Below are 15,940 nucleotides of genomic sequence, written 5' to 3'. Positions count from 1 at the left end.
TTTGAAGGTTAAAAAGTAGTTGGATGCAACTGATACAGAAGTGTGCATTTAATTTTAGTATGGACCTGGAAAAACATTTTAGCATAAGTTATACTTTTGCAGATCTACAATATGCTATTTTTTAAAGCTTGATTGTTTGATTGATTGATTTAATTCACCAGAGCCAGAGCAGGGAGCAGAACAGCCAGAAGGACCAAAGTACACTGCTAAGGGGATCAGTGGCGTGGCAGGAGAGGTCTGAGCCCCATGTGGGACCCTCGCTGGTGGCCAGGGATCGAACCGGCGCTGCAGAGGCTGCGGGTGGCAGCTTCGCAACCCCGCGCTCAACTGCTGTGCCACCAGGGATACCCTAAAATATGCTATTTTTAATATTAGGCTATCTTTGGATTTAATAAGTGCTAATTCAATACAATAAATATCTTCTGTCTACTGTACACAAGATATTGTTCTACACACTGAAAAGCAGACATGCTGAAAAGAAAACAGCATATCATTATTTCAAAACTCTTCTTCTAGATAAGAGATTATCTAAACATTATTTGACAAATATTAATTGTTACAGCCTCAGGTAATTTCCATAATATAAACTATTTTGTGACGTCCTTGACTTTTTTCCCTACTGACAAGTAGTTAAGGATGGGGAGAGTAAATAAGAGAACTAAGCGATTCCATGTACATAGCCCTAGAAATATTTATGGTTATGTGCATAAACAAGAAATCTCTTCCATTTTCTATTTTGCTTTTAGTTCAGAAGGTATATTGCTTTTTATGTCCCCAGATTTCATTTCCTGAGTGTGGTACCAAGGATATTCCTCTTGAAGGACTTGCTTGGCAAACTAATACATCTTCCAAGATAAACTGCATTCAGGAAAAAAAAATGACTTCAGAGAAATTGTGTAGTGTATGTACTGTAAAACTCATTACCATCATGACATAGCTAAATTCTCAGATGGTATATAGCCTTGCTTCAATTATAATATGAATCAAGCATGTAGGTTTCAAGTGTGAACTTTAGTTTCAAAAATTGTATTAGTTAATATTGTACTTTTAAAGTACTACTAGTTAATAAAAAATAATAACAGTTCAGTTGATAAATTTCCCTAATTCAAAAATGAGAAAAATATCTTCCTCAGGTACTTTACATGCTCTATCTCATACTACATATACATTATTGATTTGGTTTTCAAGGACTTGACAAAATCCTCCTACATCACTGTATGCAAAGCAATATCTGAGATTAATTAACTCTAAATGTGGGCAAACCATTATTGTACATATTCAAAAGGAACATTCTCTGTCCCATCTATCACATTTTGACTTTAAACAGGATTTTAAAATTGCCAAGTATACCAAATCATATCAAATCTATTACTAATAAAAGTTTATCAAGCATTTTGGATGAAGCAGACATAGTGTTTGAATGTTAGATCTGATAATAATTTTCAAAAGCCCTGATATGCTGATAGAAAATGGTCAGGGAACCAAGGTAAAGACGGCAGCTACAAAACAACTGTTTACAAAATGAACAGACTTATATTGAACACCTAAGTCAAAGCAGCTTTTTCTGTAAGAAATTCATTCCCTCTTTCTCATTTTTTCTTCCAAATTGTTTGATTAGCAGATTTAGGGACTGCTTAAAATATAACTATCCTTTTTAATACATAATTTACATCTAGTCATTTTTGTACCTCTGAAAAATGAAGGGCAATGTGGCAACAATCTATTCTAACAATGATTTAGACACAGTAGAGCAGGATGTGTATTCATGAGATTTTCCACCCAGATAAAATAATATATGTAAAGCTTCCAATCCATTAATGACACTCTAGGAAATATGAAAATTCTTGGGCTTTTTATGATAAAATATATACCATAGAAAATAGTCTTTAGAATAATTCTATTTACTTAATTACTACACTTTTTACTTTTGCCCAAATTTGGGGAGCCAAATTCTAACATCAAGCTATAAATAGAAGAAAAATAGCCAAGAAAATAAAACATGCTACTTTTCATATATGAATATAGTTAAACACTAGAACTGGGTGTAGAGTAGGTCCAATAAGATATCTTGAGGTATTCTGTAGAATGTAACCTTATCTTCTTTATTTTCTATTATGACAAATAATAATAGTTAAACAAGGACTTTTATAACCTAACAACCAATGTTGTAATAGGAACAGTGGGTGACATTCATAGACAACTCAGTGGTAGAAGGCAAAGCTTTCCAGACTCCAAACCCTGATGTGCCGTGAAGCTTATGGCAAGTATGGGTATGTTGGTGCTTTGGCAGTTAAAAATAGCTAGCACTCTGATAGTTAAACCACTGGGGACTCGGCCCTGTTTCGTGTCAGGGCAATTAAACCATTGGTGAGGGGTGGGGGGTCTCTGAAAAAGCTACCAGCTTACCACATATTGCTTTGGCTTGGACCCCAGTTTCTGCTCAGTGAACACTACCTATGGTAGGACAAATGAGATCTGGCCACCTGCTGGTCAATAATTTCTCTCTCTACATTCTCCCTTTTGTCATTCCCTATGTAAAAACATGCTAAAATTGTTATTTCTCCTCACGTGTCTGCTTTTGAGTCATGTTCTACAATTGTAAGCATGTGGGAAAGGAACGCCAAGTCAACTTAGGTCCCCTGAGTTTGTCCTGTTTCATCTGGGAGCCCATCATGGGGCCAGACACCTATCAGTGTCCAGCCTCAGGGAATAGCCCCTGCGTGGTCCACCATAAGCACATTGAAATTGCTGTATTGGTGGCAGGATTTTTATCTATTTAATTTAGAAGAGTTGGGCTTTACCTATAGTTCTATGTGTATGATTTTGCATGGTTGTTAAATCTTGAATTTAGGAAGTTTTGTTCCCCCTCCTCCTCCTCCTGACACTCCTCCTCTACCTTTCAGTTTTTGTTAAGGGCATCCAATAAAGACTGTTGTATGGAAGCTGACTTTGATCTTATCGGAGAGTCTGTGGGCATACATCTGGGGCACTTTTCAACCTCTAACTCAAGATTTGTGTTTCTGGATGAATGTGTTTTTTTTTTTTTTTTTTAAATAAGAGTGATAAGCCTTCTTCTCTGGCCCGGAGACCACCTAGTCAAATTTGGGTTGACCAGAAGAAGATATGATGTCCATTGGCGGAATTTTGTACCACTTTTTCTGACTTCTCTAGATTTAGAAAAGTCAGAGGTCCATTTGATGGCACAAAGAAGTGGAAGCAACCTACCAATCACAATGACAGAAAGATTAGAAATAGGAGGTGATGGACCATGACCTACTGGAGACTTTGAATGTACCAGCAGAAAAACATTTTCATGAGGACAGGGTCTTTCCTGAAGAGGGTGCAGAGGCTTCACTTCCCCTCCCAAGATAGGACTAGAATGGCTTCTCCTCATACCGGACAGGACACTCAATTTTGACAAAGGAGCTACCCTGAGGTAGGACATTCCTTTTTGCCAATACCCAATGGTTTAACTGAAATGTCAGGGGTGGGCTCCCTGGTGGTGCAGGGGTTAAAGACAGTGCTATCAAACTATCACCAGCCACTGCAGCATGAGTTTGATCCCCAGCAGGCCAGGGAGCAACCCACATGGCACAGCTGACGTCTCCTGCCTTGCCCGCGGCTCCCTTCCACAGTGTATTTTAGTAGATCTGCCTGCTCTGTTCCCCACTCTGTCTCCGGTGAATCCTCTCACCCTCACACCTCTGACCTATACCCCAGTTCTTATATGCATAAATAAACAAATGTTTAAAAAAAAGTCAGGGGTAATCTGCACTATACTATTGATTTCAAAATTATGTTTTCCATTGAGCACCTTCTGAATTATAGAAATTCCTCAACACCCATCCCCATTGGCAGGATCATCAAAGGATGGCTGATTTGTCTACTTGTATTTATGCTTCCCATCAGCCTACCTGGGTGGAGATACAACCCATATTTTATACACTATTAATGTTGGATGACATAGGAATGGTTTTGGGGGAAGGCTAATGAAGATGCCCACTGGCTCCACCAAGATGATCCAGCAACCCTGGTACTGGAAGGGGCTATGCCAAGGGTAGATTATAGAAAGGCAAGAACACTATAAGAAGTACTCATCAGCAGGGATAAGTAAGGGGAAACTTAAGCAAAAGATTTATGGTAAGACACCACAGCTTAAACAAAAGGTAAATGATGATCCACTGGAGAAAGATTTATGGTAAGACACCAGAGCTTACACAAAAGGTAAATGAGGATCCACTGGAGAGTACTGAAAGAATTATTCAAACTCATAGTACTGACACAGGCATAAAACCAGATACAGAAAATTCTCGTATGATAAACATGGACAGACTACTTCAGATATAAGCAGGAAATAAAGATAGTAAGTGACACAGAGATAAGTCATTTCCAGTTGGTGGACATAGCCTTTAGAGTTTATAATGCAAGAATAAGAAAAGAGGCCTAAGTCTACAACAATTTTTGCAGAGAGAGAGAAGGCAGGATAGTGTTTGGAGGGATCGAGAATGGTTGTAGAGAAGAAATGGGAGAATTAAACCCTAAAGAAGAATATGTGTGCTGAATTACAAAGAGAGGCATTAGAAGAACAGGTGTCTCAAGTTGAAAACAAGAAAGGGGAGAAGGCATGAGAAAGTGGCAAGGAAGGAAAGGAAGCAGAATGACAGCACAGAAAGAGGATTCAAATAGGGTCACACACAGGAGAGAATATACACTAAGTGAAAGGAATGAAGAAACAAGGAGAGAGGAATGAAAATGATAGTTTAAGGTTGGCACTTAGCTGAAGAATAGGGAAGCCCACAGGCTCCTCTCAATCTGAAAAATCCTATTATGATAAGCTCTTTGGGAGGCCTGAGTAACTCTCACTGTGGAGGATGATTTGGTTGATTTATGTTTGGTAAGCAATAGAGCAAAATATTTAGTTTTGAATTCTAAATTGGCTCAGGTGAGCAAGAGAACTCAACCAGTTACTGGGTTATGAGTAGACCTATTGATATATTGCCTTTGCATTATCTTTTGTTGCCATCATTAAAAGAAAATGTTAATAAGTATTCTTACTACTAATGGCAATGTTTCTAACTTTGCATAATTTCAATAATTTTGTTACTCCATAAATAGAGAACTGAAAATATAGCTATATTACTTTGGTTTGGATTGGAATGCCACATTTTTGACATTCTGGGATTTGCAATTGAGCTGTACCAAGAAGGAAAGAGATGTCACCTTGATTGTGTGCTTCTCAAGAGAATAGGGAAGCTTACCTCAATTGGCAGGTATGAACACCATAGGAAAAAAAGCTTTGGGAATGTTAAGAAGAGGAAATCTATCCAAAGGCAAATGTTGTAGTTTAAGAATAAAAAAGATTGACAATCAAAAAATATTTCTTTTCACTGTTTCTGACAAGTGCTACTTCATAGTTGAGTTATGAGTCCTTTTGCTACATACATACCACAACTCCAAATTGTTCAGGCTCACAGAGGTCATCATATTCATTCTTCAGCTGTGCTAATTCATTGAGTACTTTTTGTTCAGGAAGATGTTTTACTAGGTTCTAAAGAAAAAAAGAACAAATTATAGAAGTTTAGTGTTTTATTAAACATAATTAACAGCTCTAAAAATGATTAACAAGGAGAGTAGGTAAAGCTCTCATTGTGATTCCTTTATAGTACCAGCATATCACCCCTTTCCCTCCAAAAAATTAGCCAAATAAATGAGCTACAATTTAAAGTTACAATTAAATAAAATGTATAAACAGGTTGGTTTCTTTGAACTGCAATACACACATGTCAATAAAACTTAGATGACAAGTGACAATCCAAAACAGGCTAACCTTCTAGGCCTTAAACACATAGCATAATTTTTCAGTCATAATTTTTGTCATGATAGTCAATTCAAACAGAAAACAGAAAAATACCATGCAGAATTAACTAAAATGGAATAATTATATATAAAAAAAAAACACTGCTATTCTTCATAACTCACATTTGGAAACATTTTTCAATCACACAAAGCACACCAAACCTGTTTCAAAAAAATATTTATAATGCCTATATATGTAAATGTACAATGCATTACTAGTTTAATGGAAAATCAAGCAAATGTGAAAAAAAAACTGATGAATTATCAGGTTTCATGCTGAAGAGAATAAAAATTATCAACCTGGTTTATCTTGGAATTTGGTACAGTACTTATTTTCATTATATTAGCCTGCAAGTGGGGTTTTATATGGGATTTCAAAAGTCATATGATAGGGAGAAAACAGGAAACAAGAATTTAAGAAACTAAGGTTGACACAAAATGACAGAAAAGGAAACTTCCCTTCATTGAAGCAACCACTGAACTGGAAACAATGATTTGAATTAACTATTATAGAATTCTAGAACCTGACCGAACATATGAAACAAGTGAAGTGTTTGATGAAGTGTGACATTCCTGCTCTGTGCTATGGAACCAAGTACCAAAGAGATACCATACCCTTTCTCCACATACCCACGATGAGTATAGTGCCTGAGAATCTAAAGCAATTGGATAACACCAAAATGGACAGAAGGGGCCTTGTTCCCCAAAATGTGGGGCTGTACATTTTATTTTGGCAGTTCCCTAAAAGCCAAGTGCAGATGAGTGCCTTGTCTTCAACCCTTTCAGGTTGAAACAGCTTAATCTGATGAATTTATCAGAACATTTAAAGAGACAGGAACACTATTCCTGCTTTTGAAAAGGAGACATTTAAGGAAATCTGTCATCTCACTAAATGACAGCAGAAATAATGAAATAAAAACTTCAGTGGCTAAACCACAAGGAATATACATTTTGCAAAAATCATTTGGAAAAAGTCACATAAATGGCTATAGCACCCAGCAAATAAAAATCAGCAGTGAGCATGAAGTGGCAGGATAATATTTGCAGAGTTATGAACAATAGGAATCTAAGGACAAAGAGCTAAGGGAATTAGGGAAATGATGTATAAAGAGAATGACAATATCAATAAAAATAGAGAAATTATAAAAAGGAATCAAACAGAAATTCTGGAAGTGACAATTAAATTCACTGAAATGAAAAATGCACTTCAGGGATTAAAATGTGAATTTAGTAACTGGAAGAAATTATTATCTAGTAACTGGAAGAAAAATAAATTAAAATGACCTAGTAGAGAAGCGGAAAGAAAGAAGAAATGGAAAAAAAAATTAACAGAAGCCCAAGGATCTGTTGTACACCATCAAGCATACCAACACATGTATCACAGGATTCCCAGGAGAAAAAGGGACAGAAAAATATTTGAAAAAATAGCTGAAAATGCCCCAAACCTGATGAAAATCATAACTGAAGATATCCAAGAAACTCATCAGCTTCAAGCAGGATAAACTCCAAGAGGTTTGCACTGAGACAGTTTCTAATCAGATTCAAAATGTAGCAGAAAAAAAAATGAATAAAGACACAAGAGGGAAGTAAATTCTTACAAAGAATGTCTGATTTCTATCACTGAATGAATACTGGATTAATGAGGAAATTGAAAAAGAAATTACAAAATATCTCAAGACAAATGGCAAGAAGACACAACCTAATAGAACCTATGGTATAGGACACAACGAACCAGTATTAAGAGGGAAGCATAAAGCATTAAGGGTCCACATCAAGAAACAATAAGAGTTCAAATAAATAATTTTATCTCTTAACTTAAAGGACTAGAAAAAGAGGAACAAATAAAGTCAAAAGCCAGCAGAAGGAAGGAAATCACAAGGATTAGATCAGGAATAAATGAAATAGAAACCTAAAAGCAGTCCAAAAGAATAATGGACTAGGGCATCCCCTGGTGGCACAGGTGATCTTGAGTGCTGTGCTGTGAAGCTGTCCGCAGCCTCTGCAGCGCTGGTTCAATCCCAGCCTGCCAGGGAGGGTCCCACATGGTGCAGCAGACCTCTCCTGTCTCGCCTGCTGCTCCCCTCAGCAGTGTATTTCAATTGTCTGTCTGTTCTGCTCCCCGCTCTGTCTCTGGTGGGTCCTCTCACCCTCCCACACATCTGGCCTGTACCCCGGTTCTTGTGTAAAATGAATAAATAAATCTTAAAAAAAAACAATGGACTAAAAAGATAGTTTTCTGAATAAATATGCACAGGATGCAGGCCTTTGGCTAGGAACACAAAGAAAAAAAAAAGAGCAAAAGACTCAAATAAAATCAGAAACAACAGAGGAAAAGTTACAATAGATAAATTCAAAGGATGGTAAAAGATCATTATAAACTTTTGTTTGCTAGTATTATGAATAACCCAGAAGAAATGGACAAACTGAATGAAATAACTATCCAAGAGACAGAATCAGGAGAAAGAGAAAGCCTGAACAGATCAAGTATAAGCAAGGAAATCGAAACAATAATCAAAAGTCTCCAAAATACAAAAATTCGGGATTGGACAGTTTCACTAGTGAGTTCTACCAAACCATCACAGATAAACTATTACCTAAACTTCTCAAACTTTTGAAAATTTTGAGAAAAAGGAAATAGCTCCAAACACATCTTATGTGGCCCAAATTAACCTTATAACAAAACCAGGAAAAGACACCACAAAAAAAAAAGAAAAGCACAAACCCATTTCCCTGATGAACACAGATGCAAAAATCCCCAACAAAAACCTTAGCAAACCAAATTCAAGGATCATACACATCGATCAAGTGTGATTTTATACAGGCTCACCAGGATATTTCAACATCTGAAGATCAATCAATGTAATAAATCACATCGAGAAAAGGAAAGATAAAAATACTAGCAAACTGAATTCAGAGGTATACTGAAAGGATTATATACTATGATCTAGTTGGATTCATCCCCAGAATATAGGGGTAGTTCAACATTTGAAAACCAATCAATATAATACACATAATTGAATGGAGGAGAAAAAATAGAAAAAAACTTGATCATTTCAACTGAAGAATAAAAATCATTTTACAAAATCCAACACTCTTGTGACTAAAATAATCTCTAAAGGAGGGATAGAAGAAACCTTTCTCAACAAGAATGAAGGTCTTAAATGAAAAAGTTCTCAGTTAACACATTACAATCAATGGCGATAAGCATCAAAAGCTTATCTGCTAAGATAAGGAACAAGGCAAGAATTCATTCCTTCACCACTTGTATTAATCATAGTATTAATTCTAACCAGAGCAATTAGACAAGAAAAATCAATTAAAGGAATCTAAATTAGAAAGGAAGGAAAAGTGTTTGTTTGGAGAGGTTATAATCGTTTATGTAGAAAACAGCCAAAAATGTATTTTAGAGCCAATAAACAAACTCAGCAAAGTTTCAGGATACACAATGAGCACACAAAATTCAATTATATTTTTATGTACTAGCAATGAAAAATCTCAAAGGTAAGTAAGAAAACAATTCCATTTACAATATTTTTTTGAAAGTACCCATACTGAGATACCATTTTATTTCATACCCACTAGAATGACTATTATCAAAAAATGAAACACAGCAAGCAGCGATGAGCAAGTAGAAAAACAGGAACAACTATGTGTTGCTGTTTGGAATATAAAATATAAAGAGATTGGTGTTTTCTTAGAAATAAAATGTAGAATTATCAGATGACCCTCCAATTCTACTCCTAGGTATTAGCTACCAAATAACTGAAGCAGGTTCTCAAACAGATACCTGCACAAAAATGTTTATAACATGATTATTCAATAGCCAGAAGGTAAAAGCAATTTCTGTGCCTATCAACACATGCAATGATAAAAAATGACATATACTTACACAGGAATATTAAGCCAAAACAAATGAAGTTTTGATACATACTAAAATGTAGATTGACCTTGAAAATATTTTGATTTGTGAAATAAGACACAAAAAGACAAACATTACACAAAGCCACTTATAAATGGTATCTAGCTTATACATATTCTGTTTTTTTTTTTAAGATTTATTTATTTATGCATACAAGAGCTGGGGCACAGGCCAGAGTTGCGGGGGGTGAGATAATTTACCAGACAGATCAGGGAACAGAACAGGCAGCTTGAAGGAAGCACACTGCTGAGGGGAGCAGCGGGCAAGAAAGGAGAGTTCTGCTGTGCCATGTGGGATGCTCCCTTGCTGGCTGGGGATAGAACTCATGCTGTGAAAGCCGCAGATTGCTTCACAGAGCTTATCATGGGCTCAGGATGGAAGAAACTGGGGAATTACTGCTAACCAGTACAGGGATTCTGCTTGAAATAAAAAAGTTCTGGAAATAGTTGTGGAAGAACAACAAATAACACCACTTAATTGGAAACATAAATTGGGCAACAAAAAGCATAAGTCCGACGGAAAACAACCTGCAATGGCATCCACTGTGTAACTGATGACACTGAAGTTTTAAAAAATTATGCCCTTTGACTTGAAATAAATTATATTGACACATGCTATTTTCACTTTTCCACATTATTTTGGAAATATGTAAATTACTCATTTTTAAATAAAATATTCACTGTTAATAGGCATTTTAATAAAGTATGTTAATAAGAAAAAGTTTGGCAACTTGAATAAGTTTCATGCAAGGAAATCAAATTAGAAAGAAATAAGAAAATTATCAATTCTGATATTTTCAATTCTGAAAATTCTTCTCAATTTTAAGTTTTAACTATGAAAATAATAAAGATACAGAATGAATCAAGCTTAAACATAATTTTAACACAAAACACAAAACTTATTTTTTGTTATTTTTTTCTTTTATAAAGGCAGGTAGGACCTCCCCGGTGGTGCAGCAGGTTGAGCGCTGGGTTGCGAAGCTGCCCGCAGCCTCTGCAGCACAGTTTCGATTCCTGGCTGCTCCCCAGCCACCGGAGGAGGGTCCCGCATGGCGCGCAGACCTCTCCTGCCGCCTGCTGCTCTCCTCAGCAGTGTATCTATGTCCTTCTGCCTGCTCTGCTCCCCGCTCTGGCTCTGAATTCTCTCACCCTACCGCGCTTCTGACAGTACCCAGTGCTAGTATAAATAAATAAATAAATCTTTAAATAATAATAATAATAAAGGCAGGTAACCCGTTAACTTATCTTTAGAATGCAGGCTCCACAGTAGGTGAAATATCTTTCCTTTCTCTTTTCAGCTACATGAAATATTTACCACATTCAGTGAACTTAGATGTATTCTGATTCTGGAGAGCATTTTACGTTTTATGAACTGAACTGCAAATTTATGTAAATGCCAGTGCATAGTAGGCTCCATTTGCAAATAAGGTTTGGAATAAAAGTCATGAAAACTGCAAGTACAGTTCTCATTGCTTAATGAGTCAGCCACCTCTGCAATCCCACACTGTGGTGGTCATCAAAGACAGTGCCTAAGATACCTGGGTACTTCCTCACATACTAAACTTTGTAGACAAAACTGTGGTGTGAAGTTTTAACTTCAATATGTTTTTATACCCATAGATACCTATGGGGAGAAAAAGAAGACAGAGAAATAGTGGTACTTATTTCCGGCACTGTCTTTAACATACTCATCAGAAGCATGTCAGGAAAGAACATGAAATACAGAGCTTCAGGGCATAGCTTGAGAGTAACGTGGACAGTCCAAGGACTTATCTGTAAATCTATTTGTATGGTGGACTAAGGGGTCTCTCAGGAGGAAAATATCCTTCCTAAATGTAGAGAAGTGTGTATCACAGAATGAGGTGGGCCCTGTTAAAAAAAAAAAAAAAAGCCTGCATTTGGAAAGGACTGGGGTCATTCAGAGTGCAGCATGTTTGTTTCATGAGTCTCCAAGCCCAGTCAGCCTGATCACAACAATATGAAATGTCTGAGTGCTGCAGAAAGGGAAACTGTGTGAAGAGTATTGGTTTGGTACTCCCCGGCCCCCATGAGTGTATTTAAAAAGGAGAGAGAGGAAAGAACACATACTTTCATACTTTGCCACAGAATATCCCACATCCTTGACACAGGGGACTTCATTACACATTGCTTGTGCTCCATGGGAAACTTTTCCCTTATCCCCCATATAGCCATCCCTAGGACAGGGTTCAAAACTAGAAACAAGTAAAATCACCTGTAGATGCTACATAGACAATCACCCCTCAGATACATAGAAACTGACAAAAATTAGGTGACATGGTGTGCAAGATATTTCCTGAGATCTCTAGAAACATCAAATGTAGGGACTTTTGGGGCCTCCCCGGTGGCACAGCGGTTGAGCGCTGGGTTGCGAAGCTGCCCGCGGCCTCTGCGGCGCCGGTTCGATACCCGGCTGCTCCCCGGCCACCGGAGGAGGGTCCCACATGGCGCGCAGACCTCTCCTGCCACCCGCTGCTCCCCTCAGCAGTGTACTTCGGTCCTTCTGCCTGCTCTGCTCCCCGTTCTGGCTCTGGTGAATCCTCTCACCCTCCCGCACTTCTGACTGTACCCAGTGCATGTGTAAACAAAACAAACAAACAAACCAGCAAACAAATAAATAAAGCATGCCTCTATAAAAAAAAAATCAATATATAAAAAAAATGTAGGGACTTTTGGAAAGAGTTAGGGTCCTACAATAGAGCTAAGAGCAAAAAAAAAAATACAAGTGAATTGATGTGGTCTGGTCAGTGTTTTAAAATTCATAATGTGCAAGAACACTATTTTAAAAATAATTAAAGAGCTTTTGAATTTAGATGTCTTATAAATACCACCACTATTTATGTTCCTTAAATAAATTGCAAAGGTGAGTTCAGACATTCTCTACACTGTAAGTGAAAAGTTGTTCATAACAGCAGAGTCTATAAATTATAGATTTTTAAATATAACTTAGAATCTGATGAACTGTCGGTTGATATGGAAATAGCCTGTATAGTTTCACCCTTTCCATATCTTCCTCCCACTGCTCTTGCTTACTACTGAGCATCTTCTTTCAAATATTTCAAGATTGTGATTAAGAGATCAATTCTGGAAGAGTATCAAAGTTTCATCCTAGAAAATGCCAATGAGTCAAATTTCAGAAAGAAAACAACAAAGGGGAAAAAGCAACTATATCATAAATGAGCATATTTAACTTCATCATTTATGCATCGCAAATGCACTTTATTATGACTGTCACTGTTTTCTAAAGGATTTTCTCCTAACAGACCTTGAAGCTTTTAACTACTTTTTACATTTCTACAATTACCTTATAATACTTCCAAAACTTTATTTCCTTTAAATGTTAATTGCATACTTAAAGGTTAGTTAAGTGAAGGTATTGAACCAAAATGCCCTTTCCTTCTTGCCAAAACATAACCTTTCCTTTTTCCTTATAGCTTCATTAAGTCAATTTAGTAGTAAGAGAGCAGAGTTGGGTTCACGTGATTGTCTATAATTTCCCACATAAATGGATTGGAGCCAATATTTCTTTTCAACAATTTATGATTTACTCCTTCAAATAGATATAATTACAGTATATATTCAGGATTGACCATACGTATGTGTGTGTGTGTGTATATATATGTATGTTTGTATCAGTATTATTTTAGCTTATGCTCACAAATATTTTATTTCCCTAAAATTTCAGATAAAAAACTTATCTCAAAAACCCATGGATAAATCTCTGTGGTCTTAACTCTCCCCCATTTTTTGCATGGTCAAAAATCTCAACCCATTAACTATAAGAATTTCTTATATACTTTTCAACACTTTTTTATGGCATGAAAATCTGTGTACATATTTAATGTTCTAAAATGAATTCACGTATTTTTTTCTTTGCTTTGAGTTAAATGGCACATGTGTTGATGCAAGGTCTGGTTCTATACTTATTTTGTGATTCCTCCATCCATTCAACTAATACATACAAACTGCTGACCATGTGACTGCTACATTACCCTCTGGAGATTGTGGCTCATGAAGATTATAGGTCTTTAAGAACCATGCATTCTCCTGCCTACTATAGTAGAACCACAATCAACATATGACTGATAGTAATTTTTGTTCCATTTGATCCAAAATACATTTCATGTCAGGTGGTCATGCTACAATTTTGAAATTACTAACATTCTATAACTCCAAAAATAGACACCAAGAGTCTTCTAAAGCATGTTAAAATGGTGATTAACTGGCCTAAAACATTCAGGGAGTTTTTCGAATCCTCTTCTTGGAACCATTCCTTTCAAAAAAATATTAGCTGGTGAAAGGTCACACGCAAGCAATGAAAAACTCATTTAAAATGAGAAAATTCCTGACCTTCGAGTATCACAACTGTGCCTTACAGAGATGCTGCCTTTCACAGTTTTTCTACCTATTTAATCTTCAACAGGGTGCAGGTAGGGGAACTTGTCCTAAAGAAATTATTCTAAATTCTAAGGCTTAACATTAACTCTGTTCCCTAGAAGGCTCATTGATTCTCTAAGGATCAATACCACCTCAGCACTAATAATACAAAATGAACAGCTCCAGCCCTCACTACTCTTACCCATCTACAAGTTCCATGTTTCTAATTGACATTTCCACACAGATGTCCCATAATTAATTCAAATTGAACAAGTCTAAAGGAGAATTCATTCTCTCTCTGACCTCTCATCCCTCTACCACTTTTCTATTCTCCTAATGGCCCTACTCTGCCAACAGGACTGGCATCCTCTCGATCCTCTAAGCTTTCAATTTGTCGATTATCTATCATTCAATCACAGTCTTTTTTGGGTTCAAGCCTTCTTTTATATTCTATATCCAAAAATCTGGATCAGACAAAGCACATGACTTTTAAATATTTTCTGATTTAAGTTCAATTAAATTCTTCAAAGCATGCTAGCTCTGTAGTAGACTAATGGTAGTAGATTAATGGAGATCACAGATATATTTATAACTTCTGTAATTATAGAAGAAAAAATTATAACTACTTTATACATATAAAATTTAATTCCTGCTAATGTCATGATCCCCTTTGCAGAAGAAATATATTGCTTTCTAAAATAATTTATATAATTTACTATTAATATGAAAGACAATTACAAAAAGTATTCCTTTGGTACTAATTATCTTATATTTTGATTATATCCCACTTTGTATTGTAAAATACAAATTGGAGATCATATTAAGATTAAGACATGATTTAAAGAATTAAGTAAATATAGAACATACAAAATAGTGACTTGCAATGAACATTGAATAGGGTAAAATGTGTGCATGCCCCTGTCTAAATGCAATATATTCTTCCTTAGTACAATACAAATAATAATTGTCATTACTATTCCTTTACAAATTACACATATTTCATACATTTTAAATCAATATATTTAAAATAAAGCATAATATACATTCTCATAATTTAAGAGCCCATTACACAACAGATTTGTATTAGCCAAAATAGTAACAGTGTATAATATTCTGTTTATGCTTACATTAGGTATCACCTTAACCTGGCCATTATGAACTGCCACAAATACAAGGGTGCATTATTATAAAATAATGTATGTAGATGCTTCCAAGCTGATCCTTACCCCAATAATAAATAAATTTATCTGGGATAACTTTAGAGTTTCAAGAGGGCTAACTTAAGTCTGTAAATGAGAATAGAGCAATACACTTTATATGGATTAGCTCAAAGGACTATGTGGAAATTTTATCCAATTACAAAAGGGGACTATGTTATTGCTATCCCCAATCATTTCATTTTAAAAAGTCAGTGTTTCTCTTTCATGATTTTTGATTGGGCATATAAAATTAACTTTATGTATACTAATAAAACTAACATACTAACAGAACATTCATATAATTAAACAAAACATGCTATGCAGATTCAAAACATCTAATGGAGATTCAGGGGTAGAAATACTTCATTATCTACAAAAACAGTCATCACCCAAACATGAGGTTGCTTCTATTTCCAAGTGCATTATAACACTACTGAATCATTTCAATTAATGCAAAAGGTTTATGATAGAAAATGTCATACATTTTTGGCTATCATTAAAATTAATGACTTCTCTGTTTTCATATAAATACTTGTTATAAATACCTACATCTAAAACAAATATAAAAGTAT

At 35.8% G+C, this 15,940-nt stretch overlaps 1 protein-coding gene across 2 annotated transcripts in view; it reads right to left on the bottom strand.

The window, feature by feature from the left end:
* Positions 1-15,940, bottom strand: part of DIAPH2 (diaphanous related formin 2) — a gene marked incomplete at both ends in the record, with an annotated part of 881,049 nt that overhangs the window by 457,453 nt on the left and 407,656 nt on the right. For both annotated transcript variants that reach the window (XM_084259207.1, XM_084259208.1), the window contains one exon: positions 5,447-5,548. In XM_084259207.1, coding sequence (XP_084115333.1) covers positions 5,447-5,548 — 102 coding nt within the window. The remainder of the gene's footprint in view (positions 1-5,446; positions 5,549-15,940) is intronic.

Source organism: Talpa europaea, assembly GCF_964194135.1.
Source record: "Talpa europaea genome assembly, chromosome: X".
Classification (NCBI taxonomy): domain Eukaryota; kingdom Metazoa; phylum Chordata; class Mammalia; order Eulipotyphla; family Talpidae; genus Talpa; species Talpa europaea.
This window is presented reverse-complemented; position numbering and strand designations above follow the sequence as displayed.